Here is a 19,463-nt window from a genome sequence, read left to right as displayed (position 1 = left end):
CCTTTCATGATTACCATCTGCACACTTTGCTCACACACACTCACACTGACTGCGACAAACACGAAGCCACTTCTCTCCGGCGACCGCCGCGCAGGCCGCAGGCACCTCCATCGTGTCTCCCTCTCTGTCTCGACCCCTCTCTCTTCATACCCACACACGTTCCATCTCTTTCTCTTTTTGGTGAGCAACTGTCCGGCCGATTCTGCTGCTGCCATCGTCGGATTCCGGCAACTCTAGGGCAGTCTTGTCTATCCTCTATGCAAGTAATATTCCCACACCTCTTATGCATCCAATTTTATATTCAATTTATAGGTAGGGTTTGTCTTTAAGTTCTTCCCCAAATATAAATTTGAGCAAAATTTGGTGGATATCCTACATTTCTTTAGATGCATTAGCTATTAAGCCTAGTTTGTGAAGTGAATGGAATGAAATTGTTGAGCTTAGTGTGTGAAGGTATAGAAGGTATAGACAACCTAGAGTTTTTTCAATATAGCTTAAGAAATTGGTGTGATTACTTTAGTTAGCTTTACAGTCTTCTTCATTAACTTCATAACTTAATTGATAGAAAATGTGTATTCTTGGAATGAGATAAAGTGGGTCAGCCTATATGAATGGGGCAAGACTTTGATTATTTTTGTATTTTGTTGATCAATTAGTTCAAAACGAGTTTAATCATTCATTTTTGGGAATAATTAAGGGGGTATTGTGGTTTTATGATGTTGTTTGGAATTCAGAGCAGATACGATTTTCTTTAATAAGCAAAATGTATTATGTTTCTAAAAAGAGAACCCGTTTATGTTTAATTACTTTTTTTTTGGTGTTGATAAGAATTATATATTGAAAGGTGACCTTATACCGAGAGACAACACGGGCAAGGAGTGGCAACTGGCAAATGAGGTGATTCCTGTAAGTCATTTTGGAATTTGAGCTAGTATATTCTTCATTAGGTTTTAATTATTGAATTAAGTTTATGTAATTTCATATAGAATTTGTGATGCAATATGTGATGCAATATGTGAATAAGAAGTATTGATTGTCGCCTTGATATTTGTGGGTGAGAATATTGAAAGAAGTGAAACTTACTTAAATCATGTGATTCGATAATATGCAAAAATAAGCTGTTGATGTGAATTAGTTAGAACTTAGAAATGAGTGTGGATATGAGATACATGATGGGAGCAAATGATATGTGAGTTGGAGGAAAACGATGCATGATAATTGATATATGTTGTGATTGGATGGACTAATGTGTGGTAAGTGAGTGGTGTGATGGGGGAAATGATACGTGAAATATGGTGTAATGGGAGGAATTAATGTGATATAAGGTGTGATGGGAGGAATTAATATGTGAATGATGGGAGGAATTAATATGTGAATGAAGAAGAAAAGCAACAAGATGGCAGCTACTTTCCAATATAATTTAGCTACTTTATAGTGGTTTTATATCTCACGGTTTTATATCTCAAAAGTACACATTTTGAAAATGCATCACTCTTTAATGAGACGTGTTTCCAAAATGCATCACATTAAAGACTCATATACAAAACGTGTCACAGGCTTAACATAAATGTTATGTTGGTTGATCTGTTCACAGGCAAAACATGTCTTATGTTTGGTGAGAATTTGAATCTGGAGTCTACATAAACTTTTTTTAATGTCTATTATAACATGTTTAAAATAAAATATCGTATAAGAGTACATATTTTTGGTAAAAAAATACTCCCTCCGTTCCATAGTAGTAGAGTCATTTTGCCATTTTGGTACGTTCCATAGTAGTGGAGTCATTTCCCTTTTTAGTAAAAGTCAACACATTTCTTCTCACTTACTTTTCCCTCTCTCTTACTTTCTTGTCTCTACTTTATCCTCTTTCATACTTTATTATCATTTTATTTAATACATTACATACATTTTTCTTAATCTCCGTGCCGAAAAGAAATGTCTCCACTACTATAGAATAGAACAGAGGGAGAATTAAAAATACCAAAAACTTTAATGGAGCCTACATAAAAAAATTTAATGTCTACAGTAACATTGTTTAACATAAAACATATAGGAGTACATATTCTTGATTAAATATCATGTTTGAATAAATGTTCTAACATGTTTAACATAAAATAAATATGAATACGTATTTTTGGCAGTACATGATTAAATTGGTATTTGTAATTATGATACAGATGCAGCTGTCCTGCCTTGCAGAGAAGTAAATTTGGGGGCAGGAGAATAAAGATTGTGTAAAACGGCGTCGCTGTATCGTTTAGGCACATACAAGAGACGGTGGAGCAACCCATAATCACGGTGGCATGTCAGCCCTAAAAAGATTCTCCAAATCCCGACACCACCCTGCACCACTGCCACCGCCGCAACAACCACCCTACATCTCCGCCTTAACTCCCCCCACCTCCTCAGCCACCGCTCAAACCCTATTAACCAACCTCACTGCCTTATTCCAATCATCCCTCAGAAAACCAGCAATCGCCATCACACCACAAGACCTCCTCCACTTCTTAAAATCCCGCCTGCGCCACCACCCCACTCTCAGCCACCTCGACTTCCACCTCTTCCGCTATGCCTCCACGCTAGACTCCTTCCGCCATGATCACTCCACGCTCGAGTACATGGTGCGCGCTCTGGTATCCACTGACCGTCTCGACTCCCTCTCCTCGCTCCTAGACTTCATTTCCTCCAACCCCTGCCCATGCTCTGACGGTATATTCTCATGCCCTAGAACGGAGCCTATCTTCCGCGTTTCAATTACTTCATTTTGTAGGGCAGGTAGATTTGATGATGCACTCCACGCCTTTGATATAATGAAACGGTTAATCGATGGGAAACCCAATGCTGCCTTGTATAATATTGTCATCCATGGTTTTGTGAAGCTCGGTAAATTGGATAGAGCAGTGGACTTCTATGGAAGAATGCTTAGAAATAGAGTAAATCCTGATGCAATCACTTTTAATATCTTGATTAGTGGCTATTGTAGGAATAATAAGTTTGATTTAGCATTGGAGGTGTTTAGGGAGATGAAGGAAAAAGGTTGTCTTCCAAATGTGGTTAGTTTTAACACATTGATCAAGGGCTTCTTCCGGGATGGGAAGGTGGAGCAGGCGGTTGGGATGGCGCATGAGATGACTGAGATGGGGTGCGAGTTCTCATGTGTAACGTGTGAGATCTTGGTTGATGGACTTGGTAGAAAAGGGAAGGTGATTGAAGCAGCTGATTTAATGATTGGTTTTTTTAGGAAAGGAGTTTTGCCAAAGGGGTTTGACTATTTTGTATTGGTTGAGATGCTTTGTGCTGATGGGAACATGAAGCGGGCACTTGATTTGGTGAATGAGTTGTGGGACAATGGCTATGCACCGAGCTTGATTGCCTGCACGACTTTGGTTGAAAGTTTACGTAGAACTGGTAGGACTGAGAAGTCAGTTGATCTAATGAAAAAAATGCTCAATGAAGGGATATTACCGGATACAGTGACGTTTAGTTGTCTACTAGAAGATATGTGTGGTAGAGGAGGCACGTTGGAAGCAAATAAGCTGCGGCTGCTGGCTTCAAAGAAGGGTTTGCATCCAGATGGTATGGTGTACAGGATTTTGGTTTCGGGTTACACAAGAGAAGGGAGAAGAAAAGAGAGGGAAGTTTTGGTGAATGAGATGTTCGATAAAGGGTTTATACCTGATATTGCAACTTACAATGTGCTGATGAATGGCCTTTCCAGATGAACTCAAGAATTCTCAACTACTGCTTTAGAAACCTAATAGCATACATTCCCCTGCAGTGGCATCACGACAAAAGGTATGTGATGCAGTGAATTCTTATTGGTTTGAATTTTCTTGAATCTATTTATGGTATAATAGCTTCTCAAGTGGTTTACTGTTGCAAACTTGCAATTGCAAGTTTGCAACACCCTCAGTTTTATCTGTTCTTTACTGTGGTGGAAATTGAAATGAGTTGGATTTCTGATGGTTTAAAGACCTAGAAACGAAGAGTTTGCTCTCTTATATTGGATCCAATTTTAGCCTAAATGATACCAAAGGCATTCTCATACTTAAAATTGTTATATCTTCCCATTAGGTTTTGTTAAGCAGATGAACGGGGAAACTGCAACACATGATGAAGTGATGGGTTGGCTATATTATAATCTAGGCAACAATAGAAATTCTTCTCCCTCTGAATAACCGGCTGACACGAGCCCGGATATCCTATGATTTCAAGTTTCATAAATTGTGGTGGATCCTTTTTCTTCTTTGCTGAATTTTGGTGGATCCTTTTTCTCTTCTAGTATAACCTACCTGGCTTGGCTGTGGAATAACACTGCCAGCACATATTTGTGAAGTTTTGTCTGAACTGATTTTCGGAGACAATTGTATGCAGATAACCCATCTCAGTTGACGTTTCCAGGTAGTGGGATCCTAATTATTATAGGAGATGAAGATCAAGAGAAAGTGATGGTGGGATGAACTTCATTGAAACTGTAAGGAAAACTCTTTTTTTAACCACTATACCGATAGACCAACTCACGCACACAGGAAAACTACTTTCTGCTTGTGTATTGTGTGTTTCTGATTTGTTCACATATGTAGAGACCCATTCATTGTTTTTACCTTGCAGCATGTACCGTTTCCTCGGAAAAGAGTCAGAGAAGGAGGAAATGAGGATGTTTTTTAGGGGGTAATGATTCAAAGAAGCAATCTTGATTTGGTGGGACTGATCTTCGTCGTATTTTTGGTTGCTGATTGTCAGTATTCTGAGAAGATTATTTTCTGTTCTGAATAATAGGATATTGAGCTCACCCCTGCAATGATCAATTAATTACATTGAGCACAGAAAGAAAAATTTATCATTGTATATTGCATATCACTGTGTTAACTCGTTGGATTGATTTATTATGAGATTATTTGCAGTCTGTTTATATAGTTTATTATGTGCTGAATTGATATGCATTTTGATTTCTGGATGTGAGTAGTAAATGTGAGACTCTGAATAGAGAAGAAGCTTGGATGCTAAAATGAAGAGTGTAAATGCAGCATAGGAGACTTGTGGAGTTCTCCTTGTAATATAGCCAACCCTTCACTTCATCATGTGTTGCAGTTTCCCTGTTCATCTGCATAACAAAACCTAATGGGAAGATATAATATAACTTCTGAGTATGAGAATGCCTTTTGTATCATTTAGGCTAAAATTGGACCCGATCTAAGAGAACTAACTCTTCGTTTCTACGTCTTTAAACCATTAGAAATCCAACTCATTTCAATTTCTAAAGAAACTTCTGGAGTTCTCCTTGTACTCTTTATACTTTCTATATAGTACTAGTAAAGATTTCTTGGATAAATTTGGAGAATTACAAATTCTATCACTCCTTCAATCCCATAATATTAATCGTTTTTCCATTAAACCATCCACAATAGGAATAGCCCAGCAATAGCCCAGCCATAGCCTAGCCACTGTCACATCATCAGCACTCAAAATCTTCCTGCCACATCATCAAAACAAGCAAATAGCCCAGCAATAGCTCAGACATAGCCTAGCCACATAATATCCACATCACTATTAACAAATATATACAAAATGAAATAATTAACAATCACACAATATACGAAATTTAATTTACGAGACATATACGGGAAAAGTTTAATAATAATATTATAATTTTAAAAAGTACAATAATTTAAAAAAATACATTAATTTAAAAAATATATACAATAATAAAAAGGAGTGCCAATTCACTCCTCGTCTCCGTCGTCGCCGCCTCCGTCGCTGTCGCCACCATCGCCGCCGCCGCCGCCGCCGGTCTCCCTCCGTGCCGCCTCCAACTCGTCCTGCAGGCTCATGAGCAAGGTTTGAAGCACGCTCTTCTCCACGGGATCCGTCGCCGCACGCCATTTGGCCATCGTCTTGATCAACTGAGCGCGCGTTTGGGCGCGAGCGAAGAATTTGAGATCCTCGGTGGATTGGCCAAGGGGGGATGCCGACTAGACCTCCTGGGAAGCCCCGGCGTTCCCCCTCGCCTCCCGCTGAGCGCGCTTGCGCCCCATCGGGCGAGGTCGGCCACCGACCGAACGCGGCGTGGGGAACTCCTGCGTCGTCTCGGGGAGGTCGTGGGAACCACCACTGCTGCCGCTGAAATCGCCGGTGTAGTTCAGTCGTTGCTTCTTCGGCCAGCCAGAGTCGACACCTACTCGGAACTTCTCGGACTCGTTCAGCACAAGATAGCAGTTCCAGTAGGTGAAGTCCTTGTATACCCCCTTCAGTGGGAAGGCTTTCTCAGCTATTCTCCTGCAGTCCTCCTCCGTTTGACCACTGCTCATCATGCGGAGTGCGTTGGTGTACAAACCCGAAAATCGGGAGACCGCACCCCTGATTCGGTTCTAGGCCTTCCGGCAATCCTCCCCGTTGCGTGGCCTCCCCTCCGGGCAAAATCTCTTGTAGGCTGCTGCTATCTTGCCCCACATGTTGACGATCCTCTGCTCGTTCGAAACGAGAGGATCGTCGCAAACACTCACCCACGCCTTGCAGAGCGCGACGTTCTCCTCGTCCGTCCACCTCCTCCGTACCTCCTCCTCACCCGGCTGCGACGACTCGCCGACCTTCTTCTTGCCCTTCTTCGCGGGGGCGCCACGCCCCCGCTCTGCCCCCCCCTTCAACGAGAGTTTCCGGAGCTCCGGGAGTATCAAACACCAAGTCATCTAAGGAGAAACTATCAAACCCCAAGGGTGTTTGGGTCGATGTGTGCGATGAACCAGTCGAAAAATCTAAACTAGGGCGATAGACATCCCCCGCCGTCGCCGGGGACCCCCCAGAAGTCCACTGTGTAGCCGGTACGACCCCCGGAGTCCCCTGTGTCGGCGGTACCCCCCGGGCATCATCTGCATCCTGGGTGCCCATCCCGTTGGTGCCCACCCCGGTATCGCCGGATACCCCCCCGGCGGACTCCCCCCCGTTGGCGGCCCGGAGTACATCTGCTGCCACGGGTACATGTTGTAGTACCCGGGCATCTGACCCCATCCACTTCCCACGGGGATCGACGGAGTTGTGACCCGCTACTCCCGGAACTAGGCTCGTTGTTGAGATCCATTTCCCTTGTTGATCTTGTACATAAATTAAGATAGAGAGAGTACTCGTTAAAACAAGTGGTGCGAATGAAAATGACGAGCAAAGCGCGTATATATAGTGTTTCGGAAAAAAAAAATTTAATTTCGCGCTAGGCGGTGCGCTGCGCGGTTTCTCTCTCCATTCACCCGCTGGGCGACTGCAATAGACCGCCCAGCGCCGGCGCTCGGCTGGGCGGCATTGCGGATGGTCTTATAATCAAATTTGGCATTAAAGCCCATGTCATATCATGAATTTAAATATAATTGTGTTTGGCTTGCATCATGCACATTATTCAAATTTAACTTAAGTTTTAGTTGAATTAGAGCATCCGCAGCGACGGACGTCCCGAGCGGACATGGCGGACGTCCCGACGGACGTCGGACAGGCGTGCCGGATGTCCGTGCGGGACGTCCACCATTAGGCGTGGGAGGGACGGATGCTGACGTCCGTTGCGGACACCGCAGATCCGCGGCTTTCCGACGACGTCCGTCGTGACGTCCGCCATTGCGGGTTCCCGACGGACGTCCCGATTTTTATTTTTATTTTATAAAAAAAAAACTCTCTATATATGGCTCGTTGATCTTCATTTCATTCGCACCACTTGTTTTAACGGGTTTCTCTCTCTACGTTTCTTTTATATATCCAAAATGGCTAGTGGTAGTGGTAGTGATGCGGGCGGTAGTGATGGGGATGCTGATGACGTACGCCGGCGAATTAAAGAACAGTTGTGGGTCGTTACGTCCAGGAAGATAAATCGCGCAATACAAGCGGCCTTGCAGCAGCAGCAGTAGCAACCGGTGATACCTCGACCCATCCATCGTCGAACTATAGTACCCTGGGACCACATCGCTGCACACCGTCGGTTGTATGAGGACTACTTCGCTCCGGAGCAACGGTTTGGGGAGAACATGTTCCTGCGACGTTTTAGGATGCATCGTCCGCTATTTCTGCGTATCGTGGATGCTTTAGAGCGTTGATACGAGTATTTCAGGATGAGGGAGGATGCGGTTGGTAAACCCGACCACACGCCCATACAGAAGTGCACTGCCGCAATCAGGCAGCTGGCATACGGAGGTGCGGCTGACATGTTCGATGAGTACCTCCACATCGGCGAGACGACTGCCCGCGAATGTCTGATGTATTTTTGTGAGGGCGTTAGGGAGATATTCGGGGATAGGTATCTTCGGAAGCCTACCCCCGAAGATTGTCAGGCTCTGATGGATATGCACGGGAGTCAGCACAGGTTTCCGGGAATGTTGGGCAGCATAGATTGTATGCATTGGGAGTGGAAGAACTGCCCCGCCGCTGGGAAAGGGGTGTTCACTACAGGTTTCAAGGGCAAGAATCTCACGATGATCTTTGAAGCGGTAGCTGACTACCGGCTGTGGATTTGGCATGCGTATTTTGGAGTAGCCGGGTCGAACAACGACATCAATGTCCTTCAGTCGTCGCCCATTTTCAACGACCAAGGCATAGGTGTTGGTCTGGCCGTCAGTTTCGTCGCCAACAGCAACCAGCACAATATGAGCTATTATTTGGCGGATGAGATATACCCTATGTGGCCCGTCATTGTGAAGACGATCAGATGCGCAACAGACGACAAGAAGATCTATTTTGCGGGTCGTCAGGAGGCAGCGCGCAAGGATGTGGAGCAGGCATTTGGTGTGCACCAGGCTCGATGGGCGGTAGTGAATGGTCCATCACGACTGTGGTATATTGACAGTATCGCTGATATCATGTACGCATGTATTATCATGCACATCATGATTGTCGAAGATGAAGGTCCAACACTGACTGATTGGGCCAATGATGATGTTGATGCTGCCATGGCATGGCCACCACCAATGTACATACGGGGATACCCCATGAAGAGGCCGGTCAAGTCCGTGCATTTGCCGACATGCGCCAACGACAAGCTCATATTCGACTTCAGAACGATATAATTGAAGAACTATGGACGCAGATGAGTCGTCATTGATATTTATAATGTAATTTGTTTAGACTTTTTTTTGTTGAAATATACTTTTTTTTATTTTTTTTATTTAATGAAATATCATTGCATTTTCTCCGACTGTATTTGTGTCAAAATTTTAATTCCTTATATTGTTTAATTGGGTGAATTTGTACATTTTTATTATTGTGGATGTTCGTCGGAATGTCCTTGGGGATGTCCACCATTGTGCAATGTGATGTCCTTATGATGTGGCAGTGCAATGAGATGTTCTTATGACTGCAGGAGGATAGCGGAGAAAGCCTTCCCCCAGCCCAGGTTGTATAAGGAGTTCACCTACTGGAACTGCTATGAGGTGCTGAACGACTCCGAGAAGTTCCGGGCAGGTGTCGACGCTGGCTGGCCGAAGAAGCAACGACTGAACTATACCGGTGACTACAGCGGCAGCAGCGGTGGTTCACACGACCTCCCCGAGGGTGCTCAGGAGCTCACGTCCCCTCCATCGATCGCTCGCCGAACTCGCCCGGTTGGTCAAAGGAGGGTGCAACGGGAGGCGAGGGGGGCGTCGGGGGGTCCTAGGAGGTCCAGTCGACAGAGGATCTCAAATTCTTCGCGCGTCAACAAACACGTGCTCAAATAGTCAAGATCATAGTCGATTGGAAGGCGGCAGAGGACCCCGAGGAGAAGAGCTTTCTTCACGCATTGCTCGTGAGCATGCGTGAAGATTTGAAGACCAGGGGGCACGGGGGGTACCAGCGGCGACGGGGGGCAACGGAGACGAGGAGTGAGGCGGAGGTCGAATTTTTTTTTTAAATAATTTAATTTTTTTTAAAATTAATATATTTTTTTAATATACTTTTTTTTAAAAAATTAAATAATATTATTAAATTTTCACGTAGCTGTGTCGTAAATTTAATTCCATATTTTGTGTGATTGTCAATTATTTATTTTATATAATTAGGAGTGGTGTGGCTGAACTATTACCGGACTATTTGCGTGTCCCGATGATGTGGCATGAGGATTTTTAGTGCGATCCTGATGATATAGCAAGAGGATTTTTAGTGCTGATAATGTGGCAGGAGCAGTTTGTGACTGGACTGTGGCCGAGCGAAAGCCATTGTGGATACTCAGAGAAATGTAAATAGTTCACTTTCCAAGCTCCCTCGTGGGATCCTGCTGCTTGCAGGATGTAGGTTTAGCTGCTGCTTTCGCGGAGAAGTCGTTTAGAGTGTCCACTATAAGGCGCCCACGCCTAATAGCCCCGCCCCAGTTTTTTGTCCATAGCCCCAGTTTTTTGTCCATAGCCCCAAAATTCTATTTCCGCCACTATAGTGGACACCTCCAATAGCCCCCAAATTCCAAATACAAAATGCTATTTTTCCATAGCCGCGGGCTCGCCCCGAACGCGGCTATCCCGCGTCCGCCGCCCCCATCGCCCCAAAATGTTGTCCGCCCACCTTCCCCACTATAGTCGCCCGCCCACCGCCGCCCACCTGCCCCAGATGCGGCTATAGCCGCGTCCACCCCCATAGTGGATAGCCTTATAGATTAGCTGCCTGAACGTGGAAAAGATGTCTGCATTTCCGCTCTTGCTGGTCTTGCCAAACCACTTTCCTGTAGATGCTGGTGACTCAAGAATTGTCAGCTCCAATGAGTGAAACCTAGCGAAAAAGAAGTGAAAACTTTGCTGAGTCCCCAAATTGGGCTACTCAGATGTTCCTGTTCACTACGTTTGAAAAGTCAGTCGGATGTTTCAGTTCGCTTAAGTTTGAAAAGTCCAAAGAGCACACGCAGAACTACATATATAGAACCTATAAATGGCTTAAGCCCCTAATGAATTTAATATTATATTAGTACTAACATATCCTTCTCAATTCCCGGGCATCCATCCTTACAGAACATATAAAACAATGTAGGTTATAAATTTTCAAATTAGAGATGTTCTGGTCGAATCCATATCGATGTAAGAATTAAATCACTCTGAATATAAAAATTTATGAAAACATATAGTAACAAATTAAAAACTTAAATTGGCAGCTATAATAAGTTTTGTTTTGCAAAAACAGATCAATAAAAGAAAAGTGAGAATCAGAAATCTCGTGTAGAAAGTGCCGCTCATCGCACAATCAGAAAGAATTCTGGAAAATGCTGCGTCTGCACATAGCTAAGATTATCATCATCTTCTCCAAACTTTTAAAATCAAAAATCACATTGTTAAATAAAAACAACACTGACACAGAAACGCATAAATTAAACGATACGTTAATTAGTAGAGAAAAGCAAGAAGATGAATTGAGAGGATTGGAGGGCATTTATAGCCTTAGCAATGTCGCCCTAATTTGAATAGGCCACCGCACATTTCTTTGAGGCCCAAATGCGTTCTGGGCTGTTTATTAGAGCATTCCCTCCGTGCTCTTGTCAAAGAGCACGGATGTGGGCCCAGATTCACTTTTATTACTTTTTTACTCTTTGCTCTTAGACAAAACCACAGCACCCATATCATGCTCTAGGGTTTCACCATTCTATTATTCAATTTAAATAAAAATATTTCCACAATATTAAAATGCATTAAAAATATCCGGAATACTATTACAAATTACAAAAAAATTAAAAATTACATAATTAAAATACTAAAAACTACTAATATTATTCAATATAATTGGAAAATATTAAATTCTGGATCCATATTAATTAGTGGATTGGTCCATATTAGCACTATAAACTTCTAATATTATTCAATATAATTGGAAAATATTAAATTCTGGATCTGCCCCTGGTTCCGCCGCGACGGCCTCTCTCGAACGACTTCTCACCATCCCTAGTCGCTCGTTGCCCCTTTTAGTTCTATCTCAGTTATCTATCGGTATCATGTTCTCATTCTGTTATGTTGTTGATAAAATTCAAAGATGATTCATATTTTTATGTTCGAAATACGTTAAGGACATGTTCGCTTCATTTTTAACCAACTATTAATAGAATTAAATTAGGTTATTGTTTCATATCTTCTTCTAGAGATGCCCAAGGTTTATGGTTCGAGGGCTTAACCGCGAAACCAGAGCTATAAGACTTAAATGGAATCGAAACCGTACTTTTGGAACCGTGGGCCAATTCAAGTTCCAAAATTCTAGAACCGAAACCATGCCGGAACCGCCGGTTCCAGGCAGTCCCAAATCAGAACCGCAAAAAACTGCCTGAATTGAATAAGTAAACGATGTTCTTCGCTGTTTTGCTTGCCTAGGTTGTCGTTTTAACTATAGTGTAACCACAGTGCTCCCCTATACTCATCAATGCAAATGGCAGCAATATAAATCACATATATTTCTGATGACAACAATATTAATGAAACATCTCATAGTAATTTCAAAGGATGACACTTCTTCACCAATAGTACTACACGCTCACAAGTCACAATACAGAAGAATGCCAACCTATTTACTGCAGGAGAAGCTATTAAAATCGCCATTAACTCATAGATCTATTGCCTTTTTATTAAGGATAAGTGTCAACAATTCGTTCTGCTCATTCCCAAAGCTAAGATTCACATAGATGACAAGTCAAAATCCTATACAGATACAAATAAGTAGCTCCATGACAGAGAGGCTGAGTGTAGCATTACAGGGCATTAGGCTCTAGGGAAACGGGACCTTCCTTTCTTCCTCAAGAATTCTGGGATTTCAACAGAGCTGGCACCTTCGAGAAAGGATGATGGTCGCCTGTTGAGACCGAGGTTAGGATCTCCCTGTGCCAACTGATTTGCCTGTTTTAATTTGCCAGTTAGAATCATAGAAGATTGGGGGAACGGAGAACGTTTTGTGACATTTAGAGGTTAATAGATACCTGGAGGGGCCTTCCATCACTTTCTTCTTGACGCTTAAAACCAGTTGCGATCAGTGTTATGCTAACCTGTGTTTTCACCAGAGCAAACGGATTAATTTTTCTGCCCGTTTTTATCATATTTATGAAGTCTAAAGCATATTTTTTTCTGTTGGTGAATAGTCTACACTTCTGTCACCAAACAAATTCACCCCTCAGCAAAACCAATAGACTTAGGAAGGATATCATATTTAGTTGTTCAATTTATGTGCCCACAAATTAATTTTAAGCTTTTGAGAAGTATTCATTATTATTCCCCGTGAAGTTTTCTACATGTAGTTTGAAGACAGAAAGCTTACTTGACCAGTTAAGGAAGGATCTACCACAGCACCAAATATTAAGTTGGCACTTGGATCCACAAGATCATATATGACCTCTGCCGCAGCATTGACCTGGCATATCACATGTCAACCATGGAGATAATAATGTATTGCTAATTTATACAAATAAGAGTCTCGAATAATTACAATCTACAGAGCATTTTATTCATAGATCAACGTCAACTGTGTATCATAATTTGAGCGCATAGACAAGCTGAAACTTACCTATAGCAAACTTGACATTTGTACCTAGACAGAAAGTCTAACTTTCAAAGATTATACAGATAATATATGCATAGATAGATAGATGAACAAGCAGAATATCAATTTTTTTGTTTTAAAAATAGATTACTGCAGGGGACATAGGCAAAGTCCCTTGTCCCAATAGCTTAACCATTGCACTGGAAAAACCAGTGTTCCTTCCTAATTTGCAAGGCATCACAACCACTGACCCTGTATGCACTGGTAATTTTCCCATCACCAATCAATATAGCTAGGTGAGAGTAGTTTTGTTTGATTGGAAAAGAGTATCAACGTTTAACATGCGCCAAAAAACAAGCGTCAATAGACAAGTGGAAGTTTCAAATAATGAAATAAGGGAGAAGGCGAAGCTACCTCAAACAATGTTAGATCAGTACCACCGGTTATATTCCACACAATACCAGTAGCTCTCTTTATACCAATATCCAGCAAAGGAGATTGAACAGCATTTAGAGCAGCATCTCTAGCTCTGGTTTTTCCTGCATTATAAAAAAAATGCAGCATTAAGCTAGAACTGAAATGTACAGATGGAATTCATGTAATGAAGACAAAGAAGTCAAACAAATCAAATTATGCATTTTTAATCTGAATAACTAGCAAATTCAATCTCACGTCACTCCCAATAATTTTGAAACCTAAGGTTGCATTTGATTTGTAGGAATTTAGAGGAAAAAGCTGGAAAAGGAATAGTATTCTACTATTTTTACATGTTTGGTTTGGTAGTTTTATACTATCTTCAAGGCCAAGAAAAGCACTGTTAAAGCCAAATAACTATCCCGCCATTTTGGTGGGATAGTGCACTGTTCTACAATTTTGCTGGGCATCTTCTGTTGAATTGCGCCGGTCTACAATTCTACCTCCTTGACTGTTCTTCATCGAAAATTTTGGAGCCAATTAATTATAAATTTGATTATTGACCTAATATTCCTTTAATCAAATCATAATTGATCTAAATAATTGAAAAACTTACTTATTCCCAGTTGATCACCAATTAACATAAAATTATTTTACCATCAATAATAAATAATAGATCATGCTAACTTAATTAAGAATTACATAGCTCATCTTTATATACAAAAATATTTTTATATATTGGCAATAAGAGCAATTTTATCATTTCAAGTCGTATCTACATAATAATCTCAAGGATACATGGCTATCTCAAGTTAACTATCTTGCAATATCCAACCCATAAAACCAAATGAGCCCTAATAATTAAAATAACTAAGCAGCAGTCGATAAATAAATGAGCAGTAGGTGCACCTTATATTTAATTCAATTCATCAGCTTATATTATCATTACTTTATTGCATATTCCTGCCACCAGGAAGGATGTCAAGGGAATCTCTGTTGGTAAAAAATAGTCCAACTCTGACTATGTATTGAACTCCAGCCTCCAGATGTAACAGATCTCTCCTTACACTATTGCACAAGTATATGTGCTCCTATTTGTTTGTGCTTATCCAGGAACACAAAAAAACACATCACATGCCATACCACCCAATATAATGGCACTACTTAAGATTGTACCGACTAACAGTTTGGGTGCATAGCAATGACAACTCTCACATGCTTGAAAGGGAAAAACAACAAGAAAGAAAGAAATTGGTGGGCTGGGGAAGGGTCAAGACAAGAAATTAAGCAGCTCCTTCAGAATACCTGTTGCTGTTCCTATTCCCATCAATGAAGAACCTGCATTAGCCATAATGGCTCGAACATCGGCAAAATCTACATTTACTAGCCCTGGGATCTGCAGGTAATAACAAATGATAATTTTAAAATATTGCCAGGAATACATTGTGCAATTAATTGCCAGTTATAGACAGTAGCACTACAGAATAAAACTTCACAACTATATTTGCATTATCAATTTATCATGCACATAAAGAATCATTGCATTGACTCCTGTGTGTAAGGTTGCAAACAACTCAGCCTTCACAGAGTCAGATGTCTGAAGACATTTAATCATTCAAGTTGTAAATGATCACATTCTGGCCCAGCCCTCAAGCATAGTTCATAAAACTAATCTGAAGATATTTGAAACCTTGCAGTTCTCCTACAAGTAACTCTATAGGAGCAAAATGATATAAAATGTGTAATTCAAAAAATTTCCACTTATCAAAAGATATTAATCATCAATAGGTTAGGGACAATAGACCAGTTCATGAGTACTAAAGCACAATGATGATCCACCTATAAAATGAAAAATATCAAACATACATTTAAGCATTCGTACCGTGATTATGTCAGAGATACCACGAACACCTTGCCGCAGAATATCATCAGCAAGATTAAATGCTTCTGTTACTGGTGTAGATGGGGAAACTGCAGTCAGTAACTTGTCGTTTGGAATGACGATTAGAGTGTCAACATTTTCTCTTAAAGCTGCAATTCCTTCCTGTGCTTGAACAGCTCTTCTTCGTCCCTCAAAAGAAAATGGGGTGGTAACTATACCAACAGTCAAAATACCCATAGCCTTCGCAGTTCCAGCTATTACAGGAGCTCCCCCTGTGCCTGTTCCACCACCCATTCCAGCCTGTACGATTTATAAAGTAAGAGACAAGCAGAAGAGCATTTTACAATGCATACAGAATGTGAACTGAACAGTGAACCTACAGTAACAAAGACCATATCTGCTCCAAACACTGCTTCCTCAATCGACTCTTTGCTTTCTTTAGCCGCATTTGTTCCAATATCTGGGTTCCCACCAGCACCAAGCCCTCTAGTCAACTCTTCACCAATCTGCAAGCGATGATCAGGTGACACGGGCGACATCCTCATAGCTTGGATATCAGTGTTCACAATCCAAAACTCAACCCCCTTCATTGCACTTTCTATCATACGATTAACTGCATTAGAGCCACCACCTCCAACGCCAATAACCTTTATCTTGGCCTCATTATAATTGTTCGAGCTTGAAGAATCTCTCAAACTCTCAGTGTTATCCTGTTTCTGCTTGGTCACTGTAGAGTTCGTCTCACCTCTAAGCATCGATATTTCCGGGTGTAAATTCAGAAAGGGGTCCTTGTTCTGAAATTGGTTAATGTTGTGCGAATTTGCAGAACATTTGAACAGGGATATATTTGAGCCACATTTCTGACTATTTCTCGAATATCCATTCCTATCTTCAGCCACTTTCAAGCGACAAACTCTGCCCCGAAAAACTGTCAATACCCCTGCTGGCCTACGAGTGTCCGGAGGCGTAAAATACGGGGATGTACAAGTAGCCATTACGAACAGTTCAGGAACAGGAAGAACCAACTCTAAGCCTCAGTCTATCTATCTTATTGCCTGCAATTGAGGATTCTGAAAATTGAAAACAATTCGAGGTAATCAAGTTCCAACCAAAATGTACTAATCAAAAGCGATTTACAGCATCAAAGTTAACGATAAACACAAATCCCCTAATTAAAAATGTAAATTCGTCAAACTCCACCAAAATTGTAAATCACCGGAGTAACTCGGAAAAACAAGGTCAGAGCGGTAATAATGCTTGGTATAGGCAACAAAAGTGAAATAAACACAAAAGCCATCACGAATAACTGAAATCAAAATGATGAGAATTAAAGCGAGAGTTTATCTGCTCACCTGAACGCGTGTAACTAACCACAATGCAGCAAAAGGTGGATGGTTTATGGAATTGGTTATGGTGAGGAGGAGAGGGGTTTTTTTCTAGGCTTTTCCGTTTTGTTTAGTGGTAGTAGCAGGAAGCGAGCTTACTGAACCGTTAAGATAGCGCGTGGACAACCGAACAATCTTGTCAATTCGATGTTGGAAGGGAGTTAGGGATGAGAGCATGAATAACCCCGTCCCCACTTCCGGCCCCAAGTCCCCTCCACGTCATCATTCCTCTACAGTTGCGGCCCAGGCCTCAACTGTTCTAACTCGGGCCGCAACTAATAAATGACACTATTCACAACTTCAACATATGTAATTCATAAACGCAATTCGTTGAAAAATTGAAACCGGGAAAATGCATTGTTCATTAGAAATTAACATTACATTACTAGACGAAGCAAATTTAAAATACTAGAAACCCGGGCCATGACTACTACTTCATTTGGGCGCGAAGGTAGGCGATCATCTCACGGTGCAACTCGAGATCGAACTCTGACATCGTCGAAGTATCCCTCGATGTCAACTCCGCCAGCTGGCTCATCCGCCATGTAACACTCATCTCCGACAAAGATTCAGACATCTTATCCAGAGACGGATTGATCGGCGGTGGCACCATAGCGGAGTCGCTCACAGTTGCCTTCCCCTTTGCTTTCCTCTTGGCCGCCTTTGTTCCCATCGGGCGGCTCTGAATGCTAGGAGAGGAGCCGAAGACGTCGTCGTCCGTCACGTTGAGGTCGATCGCCGGACCTCCTTCGCTCGAAGAGTAGTTTCCGGAGGCGGAAACTTTGGTTCTCTTCGCCGCCCCAGTTGCCGTCGGCTCGGCACCGCTGGTGTACTTCGGGCTCTTCTCGACGAGCTTCCAAACCTCGAAGTACTTGAAGGCCTTCTTCCCGTCAGTGAAGAACGCATCCTTCGCCTTCTCGATGAGGTCTGCCTCGCTGTGCCCGCTCGGCCACATCCGGACTACGTTGGCCCACTTTCCATTCCACTTGCTCATATCCGCCTGGACCCGGCCCCAATGCTTACGCAACTTCACGTAGATATGCTCGATCGACCTTTTAGGACGGCCAGCGTTATACTTCACGGCAATCCGCTCCCAGAAAGCCTTGCCGGTCTGCTGGTTGCCGATGATAGGATCCTCGGCGACGTCGACGTAGTTCCTTGCAAGCCACATTGTCTCTTCCGGACTGTACTTCTTCGGCCCATCCTCCTCGCCGACCTTGCCCTTTCCCCGCTCTTGGGCGGCCTCCATCTCACTGAGCTCGAACTCTTCGATGTTGACCGGCGATGTTACGTCGACGTTGTTACCGACTCCTGGACTAGGCGTCGGCTGCGATGGTGGCGACCCCGGTATGTACCAATTCTGCGAGTTAACGAACTCGTCCATCTGACGTCCATCGCTGTTGAATCAATCCATTGACGCCGAAACAAATGGTATAATAGCGGATTGAAATGGAATGCACGTAAGAGTGATGCACAAAAGGCTCGTATTTATAGACACAAATTTTGAATTAAAAAAAAAGGTTGCGGCCCGGCCCGAACACAAATAACCCTGGGTCGGGCCGCAACGCGTCACGTCCCGCGCCGTGTAACGTGCGCCCAGGCCTGGCCACGGGACGGTCACCAGGCCGGGAACGCGGCCCCCGGACCGGCCCAGGCCGTGCCGCTTCTCCGTGTAACGCGTGGGACGGGCCGGGACTCGCGATTTGCGGCCCGGCCCGTAGCGTTATTCATGCTCTGAGGACGACGCCAACACACTATTTTCTCAAAAAAAAAAAATTAAAAATGGCAAATTCACGAAATTTCTTTCATTGCAATTTTCAGTCTTTTTTTTGCGATGAAATATGTAAATGTTATTTCTATAAAATTATGTTTTATTCCCTCCGTTTCGGAATAGGAGTCTATTTAATTATGACACGTGTTTTAAGAAATATGGGTATAAATTAGGTAATATTCTGTTTGCTAGATAAAATAATACCAACATATAATCTAGGATTAAGTTGTGAGACTATTTTAGTTGGAGGGGATTGACCATGACTAATTATCACATGATTATCCATCTTGAATTGAGTTGTGAGATTCAATCTCATGAACCAAACACACTACATATTTAATCTCTAGATACAATCTTCCAAATCGAACAACCCTTTACTAGAACATGGGTCATACTTATATATAGAGTATATATTAATTTTATAACAAGATGTGAGTGAAATAAGTAGATGGAATGTGGGCTTACTTATAATTTATAATAAATGCGAAATATAATTCTTATTGTGGGACAAATCTAAATGACAAAACAAGACTCTTATTACGGGAAGGAAGGAGTATCAATGTTTTATTTTGTG

At 42.3% G+C, this 19,463-nt stretch overlaps 2 protein-coding genes across 5 annotated transcripts; one reads left to right on the top strand and one right to left on the bottom strand.

The window, feature by feature from the left end:
• On the top strand, nt 1-4,916 carry LOC121795522 (pentatricopeptide repeat-containing protein At2g36240-like). Of its 3 annotated transcripts, none has more exons than XM_042194065.1 (5): nt 1-263; nt 845-906; nt 2,178-3,795; nt 4,402-4,474; nt 4,612-4,916. In XM_042194065.1, exon 3 carries the CDS (start codon nt 2,304-2,306, stop codon nt 3,720-3,722), a length of 1,419 nt encoding a protein of 472 aa, XP_042049999.1. In that variant the 5' UTR covers nt 1-263; nt 845-906; nt 2,178-2,303; the 3' UTR covers nt 3,723-3,795; nt 4,402-4,474; nt 4,612-4,916. The 3 variants fall into 3 exon arrangements, with proteins under 3 accessions (XP_042049999.1, XP_042049997.1, XP_042050000.1); XM_042194063.1 differs by having other exon boundaries at nt 4,375-4,474; XM_042194066.1 differs by lacking the exons at nt 4,402-4,474; nt 4,612-4,916 and adding an exon at nt 4,075-4,368.
• A 7,482-nt stretch (nt 4,917-12,398) lies between these two features.
• Nucleotides 12,399-17,248, bottom strand: LOC121795521 (cell division protein FtsZ homolog 2-2, chloroplastic-like). 2 transcript variants are annotated; one of them, XM_042194061.1, is made up of 8 exons: nt 17,086-17,248; nt 16,114-16,803; nt 15,734-16,033; nt 15,157-15,247; nt 13,852-13,976; nt 13,216-13,308; nt 12,881-12,946; nt 12,399-12,800 (listed from the first exon to the last, which is right to left on the bottom strand). In XM_042194061.1, the coding sequence occupies exons 2-8, from the start codon at nt 16,726-16,728 to the stop codon at nt 12,666-12,668; spliced, it is 1,425 nt and encodes a 474-aa protein (XP_042049995.1). In that variant the 5' UTR covers nt 16,729-16,803; nt 17,086-17,248; the 3' UTR covers nt 12,399-12,665. The 2 variants fall into 2 exon arrangements, with proteins under 2 accessions (XP_042049995.1, XP_042049996.1); XM_042194062.1 differs by having other exon boundaries at nt 16,114-16,788.
• Between the last annotated feature and the right edge of the window lie 2,215 nt (nt 17,249-19,463).

This window comes from Salvia splendens, chromosome 3 (genome assembly GCF_004379255.2).
Source record: "Salvia splendens isolate huo1 chromosome 3, SspV2, whole genome shotgun sequence".
Lineage (NCBI taxonomy): Eukaryota > Viridiplantae > Streptophyta > Magnoliopsida > Lamiales > Lamiaceae > Salvia > Salvia splendens.
Note: the sequence above shows the minus strand (reverse complement) of the source record. Positions and strands in the feature narration are given on the sequence as shown.